Genomic DNA, 24,880 nt, shown 5'->3' on the forward strand with positions numbered 1-24,880 from the left:
GCTTTGATTTTCCCAAATGCAGAATGCACAAAATCGCATGCCCCTTCCTGCAGAGCAGCCTGTTGGGGAGCTCAAAAGGCAAATGCATGAAGTGCCTACCCAGTTTATCTGGCACATAACCCTCCTACCAAGCACCTTTTAAAAAGAAAGTGGGGGAGGGGGAGGAAAGGAGGCAGTTCAACCAAAATTACAGGCTGTCATGACACCTCAATATCAAAAACTGAAAACCTTGTTCCACAAGAGAGTAAGGTTTTTTATTCACAATCCCGTTACTAAGCAACTATAACAAAGGCTGCAGGAGGTTTCTGGATCCCAGTGCAGTTAAGAGCAAAAATCTGATAGAAGAAAAAGAGACTTCTCACTTTGGGAATCTTTAACATTAGGAAAAAGGCAAAGCACAGAATATGGGATCAAATGGCCAACATGTGTGCGTGGGGAACAAGTGGTAACAATTCTTTAAAAAGTTACAAAAGGCACATAAAATTATGGTTTCCACCTTGGTTTCAGTTTTAAGTAATAAAATATTTGGCATATAGTTGATGATGATAATTTTCATAATTTGTTTTTAAGGGGTTCCTACCCCTAAACCTCCTAATGAATACTTTTTACAAATCTTTTTTAATGATTTAAAAAACTTACCCCTCCTGGCCCCCCCCAAAATTTCTCAAATCAAATTCTTTGTTAGCAGAAGCTAGTCATAAATAACTTGCGGTTGTTATATGTTGATTCAGGATTGAACCTGGGTGGAGAAAGAAAGGATACCACTGGATAACAGACTGTTCCTTTGAAGAGAATGGTCTCAGAAGCAAAATATATACATTCCTGGCCACTCCCTGAAGTTTAGACAATGACAGCTTTGCAAATGTCAGTCCTTTTTTCCAAACTCAGACTACACAATGTGGCTGACTGGAGACCAGAACTCCTCAAACAGTGGGTTAGAAATCCTGGGGGTGGTGAGGTAGAGGAAATGGGGCCAGGACAGGACGGGTCAGATGAGTTCCAAGGGAGCTACGGGGACCAGAGCTGTCAACCTCCAAGATGCTATTTGGTACCAGCAGTCCACAGAAATTAGAAGAGCTTCCCTCTTCCACTTCTATTCCATTCCCTCTCTCCCAGTTGTCAAATTCTGTTGTTCTGCTGCAATGCCTAAAGACTGAGACCACAAAATTTACCTTTCTGTTCTGAAGCAGCACTGATTCTATGGAGTGAGGGGTATAGCTCTAAGCTAAAGTTTTGAGACTGGAAACAGAGTGTGAAAAAAAAACTTACCAAGAAGTCTACAGGAATTGAAAAAAAGCCATTCTTGCTTTACATGCATGTGGTGACTTAAAATTCTCAGAGCAACATTTTTTATATAAGTAGTTTCTTAAACTTGAGTTTTTCTTTATATGTTTAATTTTTTTTTTTTACTTTGCAGTTGACAGACACCAAAAATCTGAGTATTTCTACATGCAAAAAAAATAGAAAAAGAATTAACTCTGAAATCGGGAATTTCATAATGTATGTTTATTTTCAGTTTTTTTTCCCACAAATACGTATATTCAGCATATTAAGTGATCCATTTTGTCTGTTTAATTTCTAAACATATTTCTGTTCTTTTATGTGCCTTTTGTCCAAATGCTTCATTGAAGTTCTTTTCTTTTTGTTTTTGCTAAAACTAGCCCCTCATCTTGCACCCAATCTTCCATGGCCCACTTAAAAAAAAGAACCCTCTCCCTTGTAACAAATTAAGCATAGTCACAAAAAACAGATATAACTATTGGTCATAAGTTCTTTTTGTTAATGATGAAAGTGTTTAGTAATACAAATTTTTCCCTAAAGATTACCTTGGCTACACCTCAAAAGTCTGGGTATATATGATAGCCTGACATTTTCTTCAATGAAATTATCTATCATTTTGATACATCATTTTGATCTATCATTCTTTGGCCTATTGTTTTTAGGATTAAATGATTTATTAGAATAATAAGATTTAAGATTGAACCTTTTCCTCAAAGCGCCTGTGCTTATTACATTTATTGTGCTGTGGCAGTATAGGATGTACTAAATATTTCTGCTTTTCTGTATTTGTTTCATGAGATTTTCATGCTCTGACATGTTGAAAATTTATAAAGGTGCCATGCACAGTTGATGTACACACATTTACATATGTATATTATAAAGACATGTGCATATATGTGTATGTGTATATATACATATACATACACACACACACACACACACACACACACACACACACACACTTTTTTATTCTTATTCAGGAACCTCCAGAAAGCTAAAGTATGTAATTTATTTAAAAGTTCTACTCAAGTCCTTAAGTTCTCGCCTTTATTTTTTTCTTATATTTGTTAAGGTCCTGGAAGAGTACATTGAAATCCCCAACTATTAAAGTATGTTTCTCTGTGTGTGTACATATAATAGTACTAATATTTCACTGTATTTCCCTTATTTATCTTTTAACCAGGTCTGTTTTTGTGCTTGCTTTGGTTGAGATGACTGCTAGTCCCTGCTTTTTTGCATTCACCTAAAGCACAATATATTTTGCTAGAGTCTTTCATTTTAACCCTTTGTGAATATATGTTTCAAATGTGTTCTACATAAACAGTATGTCAGGTTTTACTTTCTATTTCATTCTAGTGTCCTTTTATTTTGTGGGTTAGTTTATCCCTTTTGGGTTCACAGATATTATTACTACTGTCTTTCCCTTTATCCTATCCTTCCTATATTTTGTCCTCTCTTTTCTCTGCACTCTAATCTTTACAAAGAGACAAAAGTGGCAAAAAGGAAAGAATGTTATTAAGACTGATAAGTTTTAATTGGGAACAAGGCTTCATTAAGTGCCTCCTGTGTGCCAGGCACAACGCTATGCATGCCCCTTTCTTTCCCTTGCCCAGAAACCAACCACTAGTTCTTGTATTTTTTTCCATTATAATCCTCATTTATAATTCACTCCCCATTCTATACTCCCTCCCTATCTACATATACTTCCCTTGCTGACCTTAATATATTACTACACCAAACCCTTTATGTGTATGCATGTGTGTGTACAAATGCATGTGAGTGTATCTCTATGTATATGTTCAGCCCTACTTTATTTGGTGTCTTCTTGCAATGCCTTACACATGCCACTCCACCTCCCAACTCCACACCTGACCCATGGTTATTCCATTTGCCTAGAATGGTCTCCTTCCTCACCTCTACCTACTGGCTTTCCTGGTTTCCTTCAAGAATCAGTTCAAATTTCACCTTTTGCAGGAGGCCTTTCTGAGCCTCCCTCACTACTAAGATTACTTTCCATCTACTCAGCATATATCTCCTATACACATAGTCATTAGTATGCTGTCTCTTCCATTAGAATATGAGTTCTTTTAGGACAAGAACTGCATTTTTGCCTTTCTTTCTTTGTAAATTTAGCACTTAGCTAGCGTAGGCCCTTTAAAAAAATGCTTATTGAATAAGTTAGAGTCATATGATGCTACTCCCTCCTTCCTCCCCATTTTTATGTTCTTCTCACCCATCCCAATTATGAGACATAATAGACAGTACCCTCTCCTTCTTCATTTATTCCATGCTATATACCTTCTCATTTAAAAAAAAAAAACCAACTTTTTTTCAACCAACAAGCATTTATTTTTTTTCTCTGCACCATCTCCTCCTCTCCCCCAAATTTAACAAATAGGCATAGTTTAACAAAACACATTCCCACATTGGCCATGTCCACAAGTTTATATCTCATTCTTCATCCTGAGGTCATCGTGCCTTTGGACAGAGGTGGGTAACATACTTCATAGTCACTCCTCTAAAATCCTAGAGGAACATTGAGCTAATCATAGTTTTTTAGTTGTTCCAACTTGTTTTTCTTTATATTACTATTATCGTTCTGTTCTCCTAATTCTGCTCCCTTCACTCTGTATTTAAAGCATACAAGTCTTCCAAGGTTTCTCTGAAACTGCCCCATCATCATTTCCTACACAGAATATGGCACAGTGGAAAGAGCACTGGACCTGGATACAAGAAAACCTGAATTCGAATCTAGCTTGAGACACTTAGTACCTATGTTACCCTAGGTAAGTAACTTAACCTCTTATCTGCATCAGTTTCCTCATCTGTAAAAGGGGGATTAGTAATCCCTACCTTCCTAGGCTACTATGAAGATCAAATGAGTAAAGCATTTTGCAACCTAAAAGTACTATATATATATAAAAATACTAGTGTTGCTATAAATGTACAATATATTATATAATAATGCATAAAGATATATATACAAATGCTACCTGTTATCATTAATGTACATTAATATACCATGATTTGGTCAGCTATTTTCTAACTGAAAAGTCCATGGCCTCCTTAGTTTCCTTTTCTTCTTTCTTTTTTTTTTGCAACTACAAAAAAAAACTGTTCTAAATAATTGGGTACACATGGGTCACTTCCTCCATCTTTAATCAATTTGGGTAGTGTATTTCTTTTCCTTTCTTTCCTCCCTTAAGACCATCAATAGAGAACAAAACTACACCCTCACCCCCACCCCCAGCCCTCTGTTGTATTTTAAAACCTCTGGCTCCTTGAAGGTATTAGAAGTCTAAAGGGTCACTTCCCTCTTCTCCCTCTATTAAATTATAAGCACTCCATCACTGCCTCTCAAATTCCATTGTCCAAATGAATTTACCTTTTGACTCCTGTATTTGAATTGCAAAGTTTCTATTAAAGTCTGTTGTTTTTATTTTTGTTTCCATCAATACCTAAAAGTCTCATATTCCACTGAAGATGTATGTTCCCCCCCTCAATAAGATCATAATCAGTCTTGGAAGATAAATTATTCTTCATTCTAAGTCTTTAACAATGTTTTTTCATTACTGTATCCAAGATTTACTCTTGTTTCTTATGACTTCTGCAGGGTTATGTGATGCCAATTGTGGATACTTGGAGTCTCCCTTTATGGCTACTTGAAGTACTTTTTCTATGACCTTTAAGTTCTGGATTTTGGCTATGACATTCCTGGGTGTGTTTATTTTGAAGTTCATTTCAGGATGTGAACATTTGGTTCCATCATTACATTGACCTCTGTTACCAGGAAATCCAGGAAGTTTTCATTTATGATTTCATGCAGTTGTTAGTATCCAGCTTTGCTTCTGGTCAGTGTTTTCAAGAAATTCAATACTTAATCTTTCTTTCATCTGGTTTCCAAATCAATTGTTTTTGACAAAGATTGCATTTTTTTCTACCTTTTAAATCTTTTGAGTATGTTTTAATATTTCTTGTTGTCTCATGAGATCATTCACTTTTCTTTGCTCCATACTAATTTTCAGGAAGATTAGTTTTTTCCACCTGCAAAATTCACATTTCATTTTTTATCCCTTCACTTCTTCCAAGTACTCATATTTCTTGTGGCCAAGCTCCATCTTCCACTCTCCCTGAAGATTTAACTTACAGTTGCTGTGGAGTTACTCTTTTCTGCTGGACTTTCCTTTTGGGGCATCTTTTGTCTTCTTCTGTTTACTCCTATCTCCAGCCTCAGTTCCTGATTTGTGACTTTGTGCCAAGGTAAGGCTCCACCCCATACCAGACCCTTGGATGACAGTGGTCAACCTTTATTTGGACCTGATTTCAATTTCCTGGGATGCTGTAGCTTTAACCTCCGCTGGTATAGCTTTTCTTAAGAGTGTGTGCAAATGGTGAATTTCAGAAAAACCTAGAAAAGACTTACATGAACTGATGCAAAGTGGAGTAAGCAGAACCAGGGGAACATTATACACAGTAACAGCAGCACTGTACAAGGATCAACTATGAATGAATTAGCTATTCTAAGCAATATAATGGTCCAAGACAATTCCAAAGGTCTCATGAAAAAAAATGCTATTCACATTCAGAATAAGAACTGATGGAGTCTGAATGCAGATCAAAGTGTACTATTTTCACTTTATTTTTTTTCATGGTTTTTTCTTTTGTTCTATTTCAGCTTTCACAACATAACTAGTATAGAAATATGTTTTATATGATTGTATATATATAAAATCTATATCAAATTGTCTACCATCTTAGGAAAAGGGGAGGCAAAGAAGGGAGGGAGAAAATTTGGAACTCAAAATTTTTTTTAAATGAATGTTAAAATTCATCTTTAAATGTGATTGAAAAAAAATATTAAAAAAAAAAGAGTATTTGCAAACTTCAGTGTCCCCATTTAGAACTACTTGGTTAGATATCCCTGGTCTAGGTACTATCATGGTCTTTCATTCCCTTTAAAGCTCTCATTCCCCCTAAGGTCACAGTGTTATTTTGATTTTCCAACCAGTTCATCCAGATTCATGCTGGATTTCTTAGCAGTCCCTCTCTTCCAGGGCTTCTATCTTTCTGGTGTGTAATCCTAAACTGGATTCAGAAGCTTGCTAACGTTTCTCTTCAGATTTCTTAGTCATTTTTCAATCTGATGCCTCTTTTCGATCACTGCAAGAGCATACATGTGAGAAAGCTACACTCCTTGGGGGTAGCTGGGTAGCAATGGACAGAATGCTGGGCCTGGAGCCAGGAAAAACCTGTGTCTACATGTGGTCTCAAGTATTTACTAGCTGGGCGAACCTAAGGCAAGTCACTTAAACTCTCTGAGCCTTAGTGTGCTCGTCTGTAAAATGGGGATACTAAAAGCACCTACCTCCCAGAGTGGTCGCAAGAATAAAATGAGATAATATTTGTATTTGCACAGTGCCTGGCAGACACTAGGTGTCATATAAATGCTAGGTATTATCATTGGTATTAGTATTACTGTCATTATTATTATCCTCTGTGCCCTTTCACACCATTACATTGACTAATCATTTAATTATTTTAATCTAAACAGTATCAAATTATATACTTAGAATACGGTTGGACTTTTCATAACTGGTTTTCTTTCCAGCAGAAGACCTTTAACATATATGGTCACCTGTAACACTCTTCTCTTGTTAATAATAAATAACACAATTTCGGGGAAACAGGCCAGAAGACCAAAACAGCACCATATAACCACTACAACCTTAGAGGGGGATGAAAACCTGTGAGAACAACCAAGTAGCTCTGACTGAGGACAACTGGTATATGGCATTCTTTATCTTCGGAGTGATTCAGAAATATTAGCCAAATGTTTGATAGGGTCAATTCAGCTCTTCACCTTTGTGTCGCAGATAATTTGTACATGTGGGGTGACTCTACCTTAGGAATCCTATAAAAAGAGATTTTCTCTTTTCTCCTCCTGCTAAGCATTAAACTCCTACAACATGCTTACTTCACTGAAATAGCCTATTTGATCTCCCTAGTTCACACCCCTCTCCGTTACAATCTATCCTCCACTTAGCAGTGAAAGCAGTTTTCCTAAAACAAGATTCTAAAGTCACGTGCACCTCTTTCCTCAAGCTCCATGTTGGAGTCGTACAGGCCAACCCACTTTCCCATATAAAACAGTCCATCTCTCATCTTCATGCCTCTGCACTGACTGTCCCAAATACCTGGGTGCACTCACTCCCTCCTCACCTCCACCTCTCCTCTCAGAAATACTGGTTTCCCTCAAGCTTCAGTTCAATCATCACCTTCATATGATGCTTTCCTGGTCCCCATAGCTGCTAGAGTACTGCTTCCCCAAATCATACTTCATTCACTTGGCATACATTCTGGATCTATGATTCGTATATGCTGTCTCCCCTCCTTGGAACATAAGCTTCTATAAGATAAAGGTCGTTTCACGTTTTTTGCTTTATAAACCCCGTGCTTAGCACAGGGCCTTATACCTTGATCAGTTGATCAACAACTTTCTTTCCTTGAGGACCTTCTCTGGGATGTGTCAGAATTTAGTTTCTGATTAACAGAAAGGCCATGGAGCAGACATTACCTTGAAGTTCCTTTAAGTCCTCACATTCCATTACTCTCAGCCCACAAGAGAACTGGTACTAAAGTCAGGAAGATCAGTGTTCAGATCCAGCCTCAGCACTTTACAAGCTCTGTGAGCCTGGGCAAGTCGGCCTCTGTTTGACTCAGTCTCTCCAACTCCAAAATGAGGATCATAATAGCACCTACCTCTCAAAACTGTTATGAGTATTTGTAAAGCGCTTTGGACACTTAAAGCTCTAGGATGAGTATGTGTATTTCATTTTAGTACCACACATGTCACTAGCATAGGTATTCCTTTCATTAATACAATTTATAACCACTTTATAACTTGGGAGGCAGTATACGTTTCACATGAACAAACACACACGCAACAAAACCATACTAAAGCGGAACAATCAGAAAGAAAGCCACTTGGAATTATAGTATACTTTTGAAGAAATGCTATGTTCTTGTGAGCATGCTAGTTTTGGGGTCAGGATACCTGGGGTTTAAGTCCTGACTTACTAGCTTGTGACCCTGGACAAGACACAACCTCTGTGAGACTCACATTCCTCATCTGCAAAAACAAGGGTTACGCATATAGTATCTAAATTACAGGGTTATTGTGAGGCTCAAACAATGTATGTTTTATGTATCCTATGCAAACTTTAAATCTACAGACAAAATCAGTTACTGCTTTCTAATGCTTTCAGAAATACCAAAGGTTGACAAGGTATAGCTAAGTGACTGTGACGAAACAGCAAAGAATCATTTATTATTACCATGATTTTTTGAATAAACATGGCAAAACTAGATTTTCAAACATGCAAGTTGACAACTTTTAAGTATGTGGCTTCCATGTATCTTGTTATTCAGATGTTGTATCTACCATTAGAATGTAAGTTCTTTGAGGGGAAGGACTATTTTTACTATTCTTTTATCCTTAGATATAAAATGTGTGGCAAACACGCACATAAATGCTTTTAATTCCTCTTGTAATTTCATGTATGTTTTTTATTCAGAAAAAAATATTTTCTTATAGCTCTCACAATTAGAAAATTTAGCCCAAGCCCCTCTCCATTGATCACAAATTTCAACACTGAATAGCAAATTAATGAAGTTCTACTGAAAAAGATCTCAAATCGACAAATCTATACACCTGTTAGCAAAGGAAGGGGAAAAAAGAGAGAAACATTCAGTATATGTCCAGATTTAAAATGAACCAGTGTCTTTTTCTTTAATAATTATGATATGGAACTTAAGGAATCAAATACAGAGAAAGAATACCTGGTTGAAGGAATGAGGTTGAGTATCCCATTAAGGACATAGGTAAATTCAGCATGATTCTGTACAACAAGTGCCACCAGACCCTCGCAGCAGGCAGTTCGAACCACAACATTGTCACTGCAGCACTTCTCCCACAAGAGATTCAAAGCAGGAGTCTGAAATTCAAAGAACATTTCCAAATGATGTCTAATGAACAGCCCATATGCAATTTCCATCCAGATGGAATTCATGTGCATGCATTGTGCCATCTTGCCTACCACTTTTTAGAGTGTAAGCTCCTTGAGGGCAGGGGCTATTACTGTTTTTGTAACTCCAGTGAAGTAATTTAGTGCGGCGTCTGACACAGAGGGAGTTTAATGGTCACTGACTATGACTACCCAAAGGCAATAATATTGATCTATCAATACTAAAACATTTTTCCAAGAGTTAGCAGATTCATATTCACCAACTAAGAGTCTCTCACCTGCCTGAGGTTTGACCACACCAACCTTGCCAATATTATCTCTTCCTATTCTTTTTTTACTCACTGTTATCTCCCTATGAATGTCCAGTACACCCTGGGTCCATTGCTCCTACTCCTACTATCTTGAATGCCACCCCCTCCAACCCTTCCCACGACCCCATTCCAGCTTTCTCACACACTCTATCCATTAAGTCCAGGTCAAATGAAGCCTTCCCTGTTGAAAAGAGCTAGAAGCAATTTTCTTTCTTCTGCACTCAGGATACTTTGTACATTTCTCATAGAACTTTTACAAGGTGGGAGAGCTTTCTGGGAACACTATTTTATCTTCCCTTGTAAACCTTAAGTTCCATGAGAATAGAGACCAAGTCCTATTTTTTTTTCAGATCTCCTAGAATAGTAAGCACAATAGGTTCATATGAAAAGAATCGGGATAAGGACTAAACCTGTCATATGAATCTCCTGAATAAGCAAACTTTCTACTAATGCAAGTTGACACCATCTTGGCAACCTAGACAGTCTTGAAGATTTGCCTAAAGCACTTAGAGGTCAAGTGACCTACTGGGAGTCACAAAATCAAAATGTATCAGAGGAAGGATATGCACTCAGGTCTTTCTGGTTTAGAGGCTAGCTCTCTATTCATTACACCAGTGGTAGTCAAACTTTCTGATCTCAAGATCACTCTTAAAAATTACTGACAAGTTCTGCAAAGAACTTTTATTTATGTAAGTTATGTCTATCAATATTTACCACATAAGAAATTAAAATTGATAAAATTTTAAACTATGTATTTGTCAATTCATTTAAATATAACAATAAACTTACGTCTTAACATTTTTAACATTTTTATTCATATATATGTAGCATGTATATATACACATGGGTTTTTTTCCCCAAATAAAGAAGTTAGTGATAAGAGAAACAAAGCTTTACATATTTTTGCAATTCTTTTTTTCATGTTTGTCTTAAAAGAGGACAGATGAATGCTAATATCTACTTCTGAATTCAACCTTTTGCCATACATTGTTCTGGTTGAAGTATATGAAGAAAAACCAGCCTCACACAAGTAGATAGCTGGGAAAGGAGGGAGTATTTAAATAGGCAAATAATGTTTCAGTAGTATTATGAAAAAAGTTCTGACCTTGAGAAACTCCCCCCTCCCAAGGGTCTTGGGCACCCTCAAGTTTGGTGGAAGACACTTTGAGAACTGCAGTGTTGAGAGGTATATTGGAGGCAGCTCATAATGTCTTTCAAGAGCCTACTGTTAAATTTTCATTATAAGCATTAACACCTCAGAAATAGGCAAACACTAGAGATCAAGGCTTGATTTATGGTTGTGTTGATGATCTAGTCTCAAAAAAGTGATAGAAAAAAATGCTAAAAATTCAGATTACACTTTAGGAATCTGTCAGGCATACTTTCCCCATCCCCCCACCCAAAAAAAAAACCCAAAGTCAATTTTTAAACATTTACCAGCACAATCCTGGCTACACTATAGCATGCTACATATGGTAGGCATCCAAGAAATATTTGTTAAATGAAATCCCTTGAAATTAATGATACAAAATTCAGAAAGACAGGCTGGGGTTATACGTATAGCCTAGGGCCACAAAATGCAAACTGTTCGCCTTCACAGGGATCAAACCTACAAGGTCCACATCATAAACACAGTGATCTAACTAGTCTAACTAGCCACAAACAATGCCAGTCAGGTTTACACTCAGCTCTAAAGGAGCAGAGTATTATCACAACATGGAAAATAATACCTGATCTGAGTCCTAGTTTACCAACTGCGTGATTATAGGCAAGTCATTCAGTATTTCTGAGGACCAGCTTCCTGTAAATTAGGGATGATACTACTGGTATTTTCTGCTTCCCAAGGTTAGTATTTTATATGCTGTAAAGTACTGTTATTTTTCCACCTCTTTCTAGAGGCCATCAGGAGAACTGGAAGTTACAGCCCATTATTACCCTTTAAGCATCTATGTTCCAAGTGAAATGCCTATTGACTGTTCCCCAAACTCCCTATTCTTTCTCCTGCTTCTCTCTCTTTTTCAGAGGTTGTCCCCCAACCCTGGAATGCAGTGTTTCCTTTTCCTCACCTACACACCGCAGTCACCTCTATCTCCATCCCTTGAAATCCCTAGCTTCTTCCTTCAATGCTCAGTTCATGAACAACCTCTTATGGGAAAGCCTCTCCTCACTACCTTCTGACTTTAAATAATCCTATATATATATACTTACCTATTTACATGTACTATTCATCACCATCAATACCGCCTCCCTTCAAGCCAAACAGAAGCTCTGTGAGGAAGAGCTTGTTTTGTTTCGTCTTGGTATCCCCTGCACCCAGCAGTGTCCTGCACCAGCAAGCACTTAACAAACTTATTGGACTGTATTTCCTGAGGCCAACCCCCAAATGGATTTTCCATCAGCATCGTCCTCCTATCAATTTTTGAGCAGTCATAAACATACATGGCCCAGAGCAAAAGCTAGAAAACTGTAAGCAATGAGGCTTTCTTTACTTAGTCACATTTACCATGCCCTAAACAGCAGGGAACACAGCAGAACTAGACAGACCAGTAAGAGAACTAAAACACGAAACAAAGTTCAACACAGACCTGGTTTGTAGATTGGCTGATCTTTTCAGACACACTATTTTCCTTCAATACTGCAGCGATGAGGTGACCTACAGCCTAGAAAACAAATTAATAAATCTAATTAATAAAGAGGTTTTTTTCTAAGCATCATTCTTACCTGAAGATAATGACAAGAGGTATAGTGGAGTACTGCACACAGAATCAAGTTTCAAATGGCACCCAACACATTGAGGACTAGCTTTATGTGTACATAAACAAGTCATTTAACCTCTCTGAACCTCAGTTTCTTCATCTGTACAATGGCTATACTACTACCCATAGTATCTACCTCATGGGACTGCTGTGAGGCTTGAATCATGTAATCTACATAAAGCACTTTTTTTTAACTCTATTTTATTTTTTCCAATTTTTAACATTTTTATTTAAAGCCTTGAGCTCCAAATTCTCTCTCCCCCTTTGCCCTCCCCCTTCCTCCCTCCCTGAGATGCTAAGTAATCAGATATAGGTTATACATGTGCAATCATGCAAAACATTTCCATGTAAGTCATTTTGTATAAGAAGACACCAATAAAAGAAAAAAACGAAAGAAAGTAAAAAATAGCATGCTTCAGTCTGTGTTCAGTCAATATCAGTTCTTCCTCTGGATGCAGATAGTATGTTTCATCATTAGTCCTCTGGGACTGTCTTGGATCGTTGTATTGCTGAGCGTAGTCAGTCACTCACAGCTCCTCATCAAACAATATTGCTGCTACAGTGTATAACATTTTCCTGGTTCTGTTCACTTCATTATGCATCAGTTCATTTAAGACTTTCCAGGTTTTTCTGAAATCATCCTCCTTGTCATTTCTTAGAGCACAACACTGTTCCATCACAATCATATATCACAGCTCATTTAACCATTCCCCAATTGATGAGCATCCCTTTGATCTCTAATTCTTAGCCACTACAAAAAGAGCTGCTATTAGCAGTTTTGTACAAACAGGTCCTTTTCCCTTTTTTTAAATCTCTTTGCGATATACACCTAGCAATGGTATTGCTAGATCAAAGCGTAGGCAGTTTTATAGCCCTCCAGAATGGCTGGATCAGTTCACAACTCCACCAACAGTATATTAGTGTCTCAGTATTCCCATATCCCCTGTAAGGCACTTTAAAACTATTAAAGTACTGTTGTTATTATCATTAGAGTTAGAAAAAACATTGTAAAATGATCTGCCATCACAAAACCATTAAACATACATTTCGGATGGAAGAGAATACATCTTGTTGACAATTGTCTCCTCCCTTAAGCGTTGTCATGATACGCTATAGCTTTAAGCCCTTTCATTTTATTCTGCCCTTGCTAAAACTGTCCAGAAATGGCCTCAGTTCTTTGGCTCTTAAGCCGACATATACTTGAACTGAGTCAGCTCATTACAATAAACACTGTGTCTCCCAAATGCAAGATACCATGATAGTCACTGGGGAGACAAAGGTGAAAAATCAGTCATCGCTTCCAAAAAAGAATCTACAGGGGTGGGGGGGGTAGATAAAAGCATCTATGGTAATTATGATACAAGGCAGAATTCATTAAGTGTAAAGAAATGGTCCAGATAGAATATTATGGGAGCAGTTAGGTGGTGCAGTGAGTAAAGCACCAGCCATGGAGTCAGGAGGACCTGAGTTCAAATTCGGCCTCAGACACTTGACACACTTACTAGTTGTGTGACCTTGGGCAAGTCACTTAATTCCAATTGCCCTGTCTTCCCCCCTCCAAAAATTTTTAAAAAAACTTATGAGAAATAGGCAAAAGGATTACTTTCAACTTGGAGAGGAAGGAAGGAAGGGGAGAGGGAAGGATAGACTGGTTGCACACTTACTAAGTTCTAGGCACTATGCTAAGCAAAAAGGAAAATATCTCTCCTAAAGGATCTTACATTCTAATGAGGGAAAGAGGGGAGCTGGAAAGCAGGAGGCATGGCAGAAGAGGATAGGGAGTGGGGAATAGAATAAAAAGTAAAATAAGCATGGCCTGGACCCTCATGAAAGAGTGGTCTGGTCCAGGGACTAATGTAATCAGAAGAGGGCAAAGGGATCATCTCAACTGTCAGCAAGGTGGAGAAGGGAAGAAAGTGAGGAATGGAGCCAGGAATGAGGCTGGTGTTCAAATCCTCCGCTCAAATTGTTACCAAAGGTCCTGTCTGTCTCAGTTTTTGATAAACAAGCTCTACAGGGTGTCCCTAAAGTCTGGACACATAAGCAAAAATGCATATTTTGAAATATTTGGAATATTAACAGACCTTAGCCCCCTTAACTTCTTTTTATGGGGTATGCTAAAGGAGAAGGTGTACTTAATGAAAATCACAAATGCAACACACTTGATTGAAAGTATAAAGGGTGAATGTGCTAAAATTGACAGCAATATAGTTATTGCATCGAGTTCACATGAATCTTGCAAAGCACATCAACCTTAGCATCACAAATGATGGAAATCATAATGAAGATGTTATTTGTTAATATTCCAATTAAATAAAATGTTGCTGAAAATTTCATTCGTTTCTTGAAAATATGCATTTTTGCCTATGTGTCCAGACTTTAGGACCACCCTGTATAAGCTGCTGTAAACTGGGCAATAGACATTCTTTGTCAACTAGGACTTTCCTATGCAGATGCTCAGGCCAAATTCCTTTAAGTGATTTCAGATCTAGAAGTCTGCAGCCTAAAAGGACTAAATACAAACAATGGTTGTCAGCTGCAAATAGGATTCTCACCCTCTCACAGAATTCCTCAATACTACTTTACACTGCATCTCTTCCATCAGAATGATGACCACCTTGGTGAGCCTACATCCCCCATGTTTTATTCCTTGCCTGATTTTTCTGATCAGAGAATCACCAATCATATTTCTCTTGTTAGGTGTTTAAAGGAATCTCAAATGATTTTGATTTACATATGGGAGATATTCTATTAAAAAAGTTTATAATGCAGTGTTTTATTCTGCCAAATAAAATGTTTTTTTTTTCATAACCGGCAAACGATAAACATAGTCATCCTTACAGTCTCTATATTTTTCAATCATTCATGATGTGATAAAGGTGTGGTCTATTTTTAAAGACTATTCGTGAAAGCCTACTTGTGTCCCCTGCTAACATCTTCATGGATGATGCCCTCCATTTGTAGAGATGACTCATAATTATTTTGTATAACTGGTAGAGTAAAAGAAATATAGGCCAATAGTTATTACTGTTCTCTTCCTCATCTTTTTTTGATATTAGTAGGGCCTGAGAATTTTTATCTATAACTTTAATATCTCCCTTCTTCAGATATTTCATACATTAATCCCTCAACACCCTCACAACTATGAGGCAAACAGCATGGATCCTCCCTCCCTCTCTCTCTCTCCATATACATATACATACATACACACACACACACACACACACGGTCATGCTTTTCCAATAGTCTTTTTCTCTAGTATCATTCCTATCTCCCAAAAAGCAATCTGGATCTCTGATGTTACAGTGGGACCACAGTCCTTGGTGGAAAAAAAGTTTGTCATTTTTACACATTTTTTTCCATTCTCCATTTGCTTTTTGTCCTCCACCCATTTTTGCCCTTAAATGCCTTTAGGATGTCTTTGCTTAGTCCAATCTCTTACCAGCCTATCTTTGTATTGGTTTTGCCTTCCAGGGCTTCTGTCTGCTTTTTGAAAGGATACTGCTCACAATCATCCAGTAGTCTTCCCCACAAAATTTTACAAACTTATATTCTAACAATGTCTCTCCACTGGCAAAAAAGTCCTGTGTTTACTGCCTAATAAGCATGGGCAGCTAGGCAATACAGTGGATGGAACGCTGGACTTGGACTTAGGAAAACCTGAGTTCAAATTCTGCCTCACACCTTCACTAGGTCTGTGATTCTGGGCAAGTCATTTAACCTGTGCTAGCTCCGGTTCTCTCATCTGCAAAATGAAGATAATAGCAGCAATACTCTTTAATAGGATTAAATGGCATAACATATAAAATGCTTTGCAAACGTCAAATGTAAATGCCAGCTATTTTTTAAAGCTTTGGGAGTCTTTTGGTCATCTTATCCACTTCCCATTTTTGACAGTCAACTGCTACTTAATTAATTCTGGATTGAACTGTTTAAATTCATCTTTTTTGCCTCATTTGCTTTTTATTCTTTAATGCCTTTTACTAACTCTAATCTTCTGACAAGTCAGTGGTCTGACTACACAGACAGCTGACTCAGGGATGAATCCAAATCAATCAAGTCCTTTACTGACTGTTCAAATATAATCAATTGGCAGAGAGAGTGGCTGGGGGGTGTGACACTATTGGGTGCTTTATATCAACTCTCTTCTCAAAGTGTTCATGATATAAAAGGCATGAGGCTTCTGTGTAATCAACAAGCCTTTGGTCCCTCTCATTCATTTGTCCTTCCCATGCCTTCCCATATACTTCCCTCATCTTCATCTTTTCCAAATTTTACACTGAAGTCACCAAATATCAGAGTATATATACTGATTTAACTTAGAGCAGGGCTTCTTAAACTTTTTCCACTTTCAGCCTCTTCAGCACTACGGGTCATCACATGACCACCGAAACCCAAAGTTTAAGAAGCGCTGATTTAGAGGAACTCCTCAAATTCTTCACAGGATGCCTCTACTTCAGTAATTGAAGTTGGTGTTTAATCTATAGTTATTTTATGGGAGTCTTTTTGCAAATACTTTGCATCAAGACTTCAATACAAAATGTCAGCTGTGCAGATATCAATTTCTAGAAAGAGTCTGCTCACCTCTTTCCATGCCTCAAAACATCTACCTCCAATGTCCTAGATCAGATTGTGGCTTTGGTAGATACCTCTCTAAAGGAAAGTTCTGGACTTTGGGGTAATGGCTATTAGTCTGGCCTTCCTTCTTTTCATTTTGTGTCATTCCTGACTCCTCACTCTCCCTCGCCCCCAGAGGCAGTGGGCCAAATTTTCTATCTCCACATCTCTTTGATCTGTCCTCTTCTCTCTACTTAGCCCTCAGCATCTCATACCTGAACTACTGCAATAGCTTCCTATTTAATCCCCCTACCTCAAACGTTTCCTTTCTCTAGTGAATCTTCCACACAAATGCCAAAGAGACCTTCCGAAAGCATAGGTCAAATAACATCATTCTCTTACTCAATAAACTCCAATCACTCTCTAGGGACTCAAGGATAAAATATTATTTTATCTCCTATCTCATCCTTTTAAAATTTCTATTTCTCATTCTATTATGTGTTTTTATGATGTTCATAATTAGTACAGTATGAAATTATATAATCCATAGATAAGTAAATACACATATATTAAGGGTGTATATAACATTATTTTACTGATATAAGTTCACAAGCAAAAAATTTTGGAAGTTATTACCCATGCTATGACTATACTAATGAGGGTCATACTACCTGAGTCAAGTTGGCCTTCCTTCCTGTTCGCTTTCTACTGGAGTCAGGTTTATAGAACATGAGAGCCTAACAGGTATAGATAACTCTTCTAGGAAATCTTTCTAAACTGTTAGCTTATTTTCTTTTCTTGGTAAATGTAATATAATGATCTTAATTTGTCAATTATATAAGATCCAGGATTTTTTAGTGATCTCAGAATGCCAGGACAGCCCCTCTCTTACTGGTAACTGTTAGGGAATAGTTAAAGTATTTTTCTGTTGTAACTTCTAGTAATTGAATTCAAAGGAAGGGGAGAGAGAAATGTAAGAATTATGGAAGTACATGTAGGCACAGCTTGAGAGAGAACCAAAAAAAATAGCGAAAATTACAAATCTTAGCCAGGAAACTATGCACATCTTTTATCCCAAAACATATGCTATCTCACTCTTTAGATAGGAAACAATAATCTAATGGGAGGACTAAAGAGTAGAGCTAGGCTTTAAAAGAAGAAAAGGCAGAAATCCTAAGCTGGCAAACGAATCAATATAATGAAAGTTCCAGGGTTACTGATACTCAATATGAAAGCTAAATAGACCCAAAGGACTAGGTCTAAAGGCTTAGGTTAGATGGCACAGTGGATACAGCACCCTCAATTACCGAGGCAGAGTCAGGAAAGCCTAAGTTCAAATCCAGACTCAAACACTGCCTAGCTGTGTAACCCTGGCCAAGTCACTTCACCTCTGCCTCAGTTTCCTCATCTGTAAAATAGAGATAATAATAGCACCTACTTATAAATGAAATCATAATTGTAAAGCACTTGGTACAAGTGTTTGGTTCAGAGTAAGAGCCATATAAAAATTAGCTTTTATTATCTAATTAATTATTAGAACTACAGGGGGGAAAAAAGTCATGCTTCAGATAAAGGTATAACTAGCCTAAGGAAATCACTTCAGACCAGAGGTATCAAACACATGGCCCACAAGGCACATGTGTCCCATGGTACTCCCTAGTGTAGACCAAACAAGATTAAAATGTAGTTGGAAAATAGTTAACAAAATAAAGAAAAATACAATAAAATGTAGATAATATTAACGTATGATTTTATAAGTCAATATATGGCCTGCAAGGATCTTTATGTCCAGTTTAATGGTCCCCATTTCTATATGAGTAATGAAGGGTAAGCTAGGTGGTGTCAGGCCTGGAGTCAGGGAGATTCATCTTCCCGAGTTCAAATCTGCCCTCAGATACTTACTAGTTGTGTGACTCTGGGAAAATCATTTAACTCTGTTTGTCTCAGTTTCTTCATCTGTAAAAATGAGCTGGAGAAGGATGTGACAAACTACTCCAGTATCTTTGCCAAGAAAACCCCAAATGGGGTCACAAAGAGTCAGACGAGACTGAACAACAACGTTAGACAAACCAAACAGGACAGAAAGAAATGGATCACAGGAGAACTTAAGACTTCTGAGTCCAGAAGTATTAAGCCTTCCAAGAAAGAAGAAAAAGGAGGAAGATATGAAGTAGTAACAGACACTCAGGGGAGGAATTGCTAGGGAATGATAGGGAAGCATTTTCTTCCATTTAGGAGCAAGGAAAAATCCAAGTATACTAAGAGAGCTGCAGAAAACAAGCAGAATATAACCCAAGGTCAGAGATGGGACTAAGAATAAAAAAAGACCTAAACTCCTCAATAGAATGTTAGCTCCTTCAGGGAAAAGGCTGTTTTGTTTTAGTTTCTCCCCTGCGCCCCGCCCCCCCATTTTTGTCACTGCATCCCAAGTATGTCTAGTATACAGGAGGTGCTTAGTAAATGCTTTCTGGAATGCATTAGACCTACCAGTGGTATCAACACAAATCCACTTTGGGGTGGGAGTCTAAGAAGCTTGGGCTAGGTTACATCAAACAGAACAACCACCTAGGCTCAGATTCAATCTAGTTCTGCTGAGATTGTTCCGGCCTGCTTGTGAAAATGAGTGTTACAAATGTTTCAATATCCCTTCTAGTCTATGATAAAGATCCCATGAAAGAGAGTATGGCCCAGGAAGCAAAAAGACCACTGCTCTCAGAGGGAGGGAAACATGCACCTTTAAAAGGGGAAGTAGAGGAGATCTTTCTGCCAAGTACAACAGTGAATAATTGGGACCAAACACAGAAATTCAAGGCCAAGGATGATGATCTTCTCATCTGTACCTATCCTAAGTCAGGCACAACATGGACTCAGAAAATTGTGTACGTTTCTGAACAGAACGGAGATGTGGAAAAATGTCAATGATCAGTCATCCATCTCTGGCATCCTTTCACTGAGTGGGCAAATTCACCTCAACCTTCTGGTGTGGACCAAGCCAACACAATGCCTTCTCCTTGGATACTAAAGATACACCTTCCCACCCAACTATTGCTTCCATCCTTCTGGGATGGCACCTGTAAGGTCATTTATGTAGCCTGGAATGCCAAAGACTACATTGTATTCTATTACCATTTCCAAAGGATGAGTCAAACCCTCCCTGAACCAGGAGCTTGGGAAGAATATTTTGAAAACTTCATGAGTGGGAAAGTGAGCTGTGGCCCCTGGTATGACCATGTCAAAGGATGGTGGAAGGCAAAAGACAAACACCAAATTCTCTTCCTTTTTAATGAGGATGTAAAAGAGAATCCAAAGCATGAAATCCAGAAGGTGATGAAGCTCATGGGAAAGAACCTGGATGAAATGATACTGGATAAAATTGTGCAGGAAACATCATTTGAAAAAATGAAGGAAAATCCCATGATAAACCATTCTACAGTGCCCAAAACTATTACGGACCAATCTATTTCCCCCTTCGTGAGAAAGGGAATCGTTGGAGATTGGAAAAACCACTTCACTGTAGCTCAGAATGAGAAATTTAACGACGACTATAAGAAGAAGATGAGAGGAACCTCTCTAACCTTCTGCATGGAAATATGACAACGGTGTGGATAACAATGATAAATGACAAGGATGATGTTGATTATGATGATGATAATTAATAGTAATAATAATAATAATAATATCTACATTTATATAGCACTTTCAGGTTTGCCAAGTGCTTTGCAAATTTTGTCTCACTTTATCTCCACAAATCCATTCTGAACAGCCAACAAACAATAGAACCTAAAAAAGCATGCTCTAAATGTGTAATCTGGTGGTAGAATTGGTCTCCAATAATTATAATGGTCATGTAACACTGTTATTAAAAAGACTAACAATTAATGGTGCCTAGGGTCTCTGCCCTTATGAATGAACTTGACTTACTAAACCAAGCAAAGCACCGAAGCTTGGAAATGGGGGACTTTCTTCTCACTGTTGCCCCAATGTAGTTGGTCAAGTCAATATTATTATCTTTGTGCCTCAGCTTCCTAGCCTAAGAAATAGTGACATTATGAGTATAATTATGTACATATTAGTACAGCTACTAAATAAAACTATCCATGAAATGAAAAAAAAACCCACATATGCTACACTGGTCCAATTTTAATCACATCTGAAAACCACAGAGACTAAAACGTTACTGAAGGGTTTATTAGTGTAATAGAAAGAATATTGGATTTTCACTCGAGAAGATCAGAATCTTAATCCTAGCTCTATTATGTACTGCCTACAGGACCTTGGCTAAGTCATTTAGCCATTTCTTTCAGTTTCCTCCTTTGTGAAATAAGGGGATAAAACTAGATGACTTCTGGGGTCTCTTTCAGATCAAAAAAACCTTTGATCCTAAGGCTCTGGTATAGTCATATCAATTTAAATAACACAAATATTTTGCAAATTGGGATTAAAGAAGTCAGGGATTGAGGCAGGGGTGAGACCTAATACCAGTCATATAATCGAGGTATTCAGGGGCAGATGACATCCAGATGACAGAGGATACAGGACAAAAGTTTACCCAACCCATCTTGAAGTGCCCAAAGAGACTGACCCATGCACAAAATCCCAAACCAAGCAGCATAAATTTAATTAGGTTACTGTAGAACAGATTCTATTACGTTGCCATCATTAAGCTTCTCAGCTCAATCCAGAACTTCACAATTCAGTTCTATAAGATTACATGCGAGTAAAAGTTTCATAAACATTTGTAAGTCATTTGTGTTCGGGTTTATACTTTCATCTCCATATAAGTCCACATATCTGAACTTACATAACCTTTGGAAATATTTTGTCATCAATCCCACCAATTAATAACTTTCTTGTCAATAAAATCTTCCAAAGTTAAAAAAAAACAACCCAGAAGCAAAGAAATATATAACAGTATCTAATAAACGCCAAAACACCAACTACCAAGAAAGAGTTCCCTCCTTAACAAGAATTTCTGGGGAAATTAGAAAACAGATTGGCAGGAATTAGCTTTAGGCCAAAATCTCACATTGTATATTACAATAAACTTCAAATGTACTTGTGACCTAAATACAAAAGCTCATATCAGAAAACAAAAAAATCATAGAAAAAGAGAAAGAATGCAAACCAATGGCTGGGGGACTTCTTAACCGAACAATGGACAGGTAAGATCACAAAAGATTTAGAAAAAAAATCTCTGATTATATCTTTTGTTTTGTTTTTGCAATAACAAAATCAGGACAGCTTATGTTCACAAGAGAAGATGTTGATTGGAGAGAAGGTTGCAAGTATCTCTGATAAAGGGATAGTATCTAAGATATATAAGGGATTGATAAAAATAGTGAGAATGAGAGCCATTCCCTAATAGTAGTAGGTCAAAAGATAGGTCAAACCTATCCACAACCATTAAAAAAATCATTTATAATAACAAATGCAAATTAAAAACATCTATGAGGTTCTACCTCAAAGCTATCAGATTGGCAAACGGGGCAAATGAAAAAAATGACCATTAGAAGAGATGTGGGAGGACAGTAAAATTAATGCACTTTTGATGGTGTTGTGAAATGGTCCGACCATTCTGATAAGCAACTTGTAGCTATACCACGAAAGTCACCAAGCTGTATATTCCCTTTGATCGAGTGATACTACTACTAGGAATATCCCAGAAAAGATCAAAAATAGGGAGAAAGCCACAAACACAAAAATACTTAGGACAGCAGTTTTTATATTTTAGCAAAGAACTGGAAACAATACGGGAACCTATCAAATGGGGAACAGCTCAACAAATTGTGGTGTGTGAATGTAATGGAATATCCCTATACCATTAGAAGAGATGAAAAGGATGAATTCACAGAAACCTGGGAAACCTTGTCTGAATGTTACAATGAAAATGAAAAGAAACAGGTAAACAATTTACACAATAATCATAATGATATAAACAATAATGAAAGCCATTTAATTTTGAGAAATCCTCTAACCAATTATAGCTTCAGAAGACTGATGACAAGAAATGTGATTTTTTTTCCTCCTTAGCACAGGATTCTAAGTGTGCAATGAGGCAGACATTGTTAGTTATGGCCAATATGTATATTTATTGTTTACTGTACTTCTCTACTATGAGGAATGATTCCCCAGTGGAAGCAAGGAGGAGGGGCAGCCATTAAGAATTAACAAATCTATTTTTTAAAAACAATAATAAAACATTTTAAAGCCCTTACTATGGCACTGCCTAAGAACAAATAAAGATAAAATAAATAAAAAGGAAATAAAAGGTTTTACAAAACAAAACCAGGAACAAGATCTTGGTATTCCATAAGTTGTATTTGGGATTAAATTTTACTTAGTCTGGGATAATAAATAGGCCAATAAAGTTTTTGTCTCCTCCTATTTTTGATTTCTTTACAAGAAGGCTAAATCCTAAGCAAGAACAAAGAGATGGGTCAGTGAAAAGGACCCAAGTCCTATTTAGATTACCACAACAGAAGAAGGTAGACCCTCCTCACAGGCCTTGAAGACTTCTCATACTTCTTCCATGTTTTATTATTTTAAATCTGTTCATTCACTTATGGCAGCTAGGCAAAACCTTTAGAAAATCTGAAAAGGGCTGTGTTCTTATTATGGAGACATCAAAGTAGGGAAACAAGTGTAACCTGCACCCCTACCTGAAAAGAATCAGAAAGAACTCCAGTGAGAGAACAGGTGGCATTATGTGCCAAGGGAAAAAGAGACCTCACAGAGAAGGAAGTATGTCATCACAGGGTAATGACTACTGAATATGGTCTCAAAATGGATCACTTTGAAAACTAATTCTTTTTGCTTAATGCCACAAATAAAGAATATAAGACATTAAGATTAATCTGAACTCAGTCCTGGATATGCCACTGAAGTTACTTTTCTGAAAAAGAAAAGGTCACCAATAAATAGTTACATTCCTATTATTTACTTAGGACAAAAATGTTTAAAAAATGCCTATTTGGAAGAAGTGTGAATTGGGAAGGAAGGGAATTGTGATATAACAAGAGAGTCCAAGGAAAGCAATCTGTTTAAGATAATTATCTCCTTAGGTAGTATATTTCTAATGAGTATCTCATGACTTTGGTTTTGGCTTTTTTTTTAAAAAAAAAAAAAAAAGGAAATGTTCATAAGCAGGGAAAAACTATTTAAAAGTCAAAAATTCAGAAGTTTTATTAACATGACAGTGAAATTTACAGGTTGCCAACAAGATAATTACCTGTGACTGGATAAGGGAATTAGGAAACTCAAACCTCTTCCTTATATCCTCTGACATTTTTTGCTTATCTTACAAGACAGAAAGAAAGAACCTGCAAAAGATAAGAGAATACTTATTAGTACTAAAAATAGAATTCATGGAAAATTAATTACCCCTTTGAGGAAAAACCCACAACCCTAAATTAATAAAGTAATTCATTCAGGAGACACTTAAACACTTGAAATAAAATGCATAACTCTTCAGCGTATTCTGTGACATGCCCTTTCTTATTAACCACTTAAGTGTTCCAGTGCTGTGATTAATGAATTCGAGTAATTCTCTGATACTAGGTAATACTGAAACAAAAACACTGAAACTGAAAGGGCCAATGACACATTAAAAAAATAAATAACAAAATGTAGAACAAAACAAAAAACTTTTTAACTTCCACAAAACCAGATGAGATAGAAGCATTTCATTTTCACAAGGACTGAATTCTTCAAATTCCAGAGTCAAATTTTCACTTTGATAACATGCCTACTGTTCACAAGTCAAAAAAATTCCATCTTCTGCCACCACATCTTTGCATAGGCTGGCTGTCCCTTTGCCTGGAAAGCCACCCTTCTTTACTTTTTCATCTTGGAACTACTAGAACCTTTCAAGGCTCATCTCAAATGCTATCTCCTCTAAATGATTTTTTTTTCCTGACTTCTCCCACTCCTCTCCAGAGCAATGCTGCTCCTT

The 24,880-nt window shown here is 37.2% G+C and overlaps 1 protein-coding gene and 1 pseudogene across 1 annotated transcript in view; one reads left to right on the forward strand and one right to left on the reverse strand.

Annotated features, from left to right (window-relative positions):
- FOCAD (focadhesin) overlaps positions 1 to 24,880 on the reverse strand; it is a 360,082-nt gene that overhangs the window by 309,007 nt on the left and 26,195 nt on the right. Inside the window, exons 2-4 of the mRNA XM_036738081.1 lie at positions 24,158 to 24,248; positions 12,202 to 12,276; positions 9,121 to 9,275 (exon numbers count right to left, since the gene is read on the reverse strand). Of these exons, the coding sequence (XP_036593976.1) occupies positions 9,121 to 9,275; positions 12,202 to 12,276; positions 24,158 to 24,214 (287 nt within the window). The 5' untranslated portion in view covers positions 24,215 to 24,248. The remainder of the gene's footprint in view (positions 1 to 9,120; positions 9,276 to 12,201; positions 12,277 to 24,157; positions 24,249 to 24,880) is intronic.
- Positions 19,600 to 20,523, forward strand: LOC118830959 (annotated as a pseudogene).

Source organism: Trichosurus vulpecula, chromosome 1 (genome assembly GCF_011100635.1).
Source record: "Trichosurus vulpecula isolate mTriVul1 chromosome 1, mTriVul1.pri, whole genome shotgun sequence".
NCBI lineage: Eukaryota > Metazoa > Chordata > Mammalia > Diprotodontia > Phalangeridae > Trichosurus > Trichosurus vulpecula.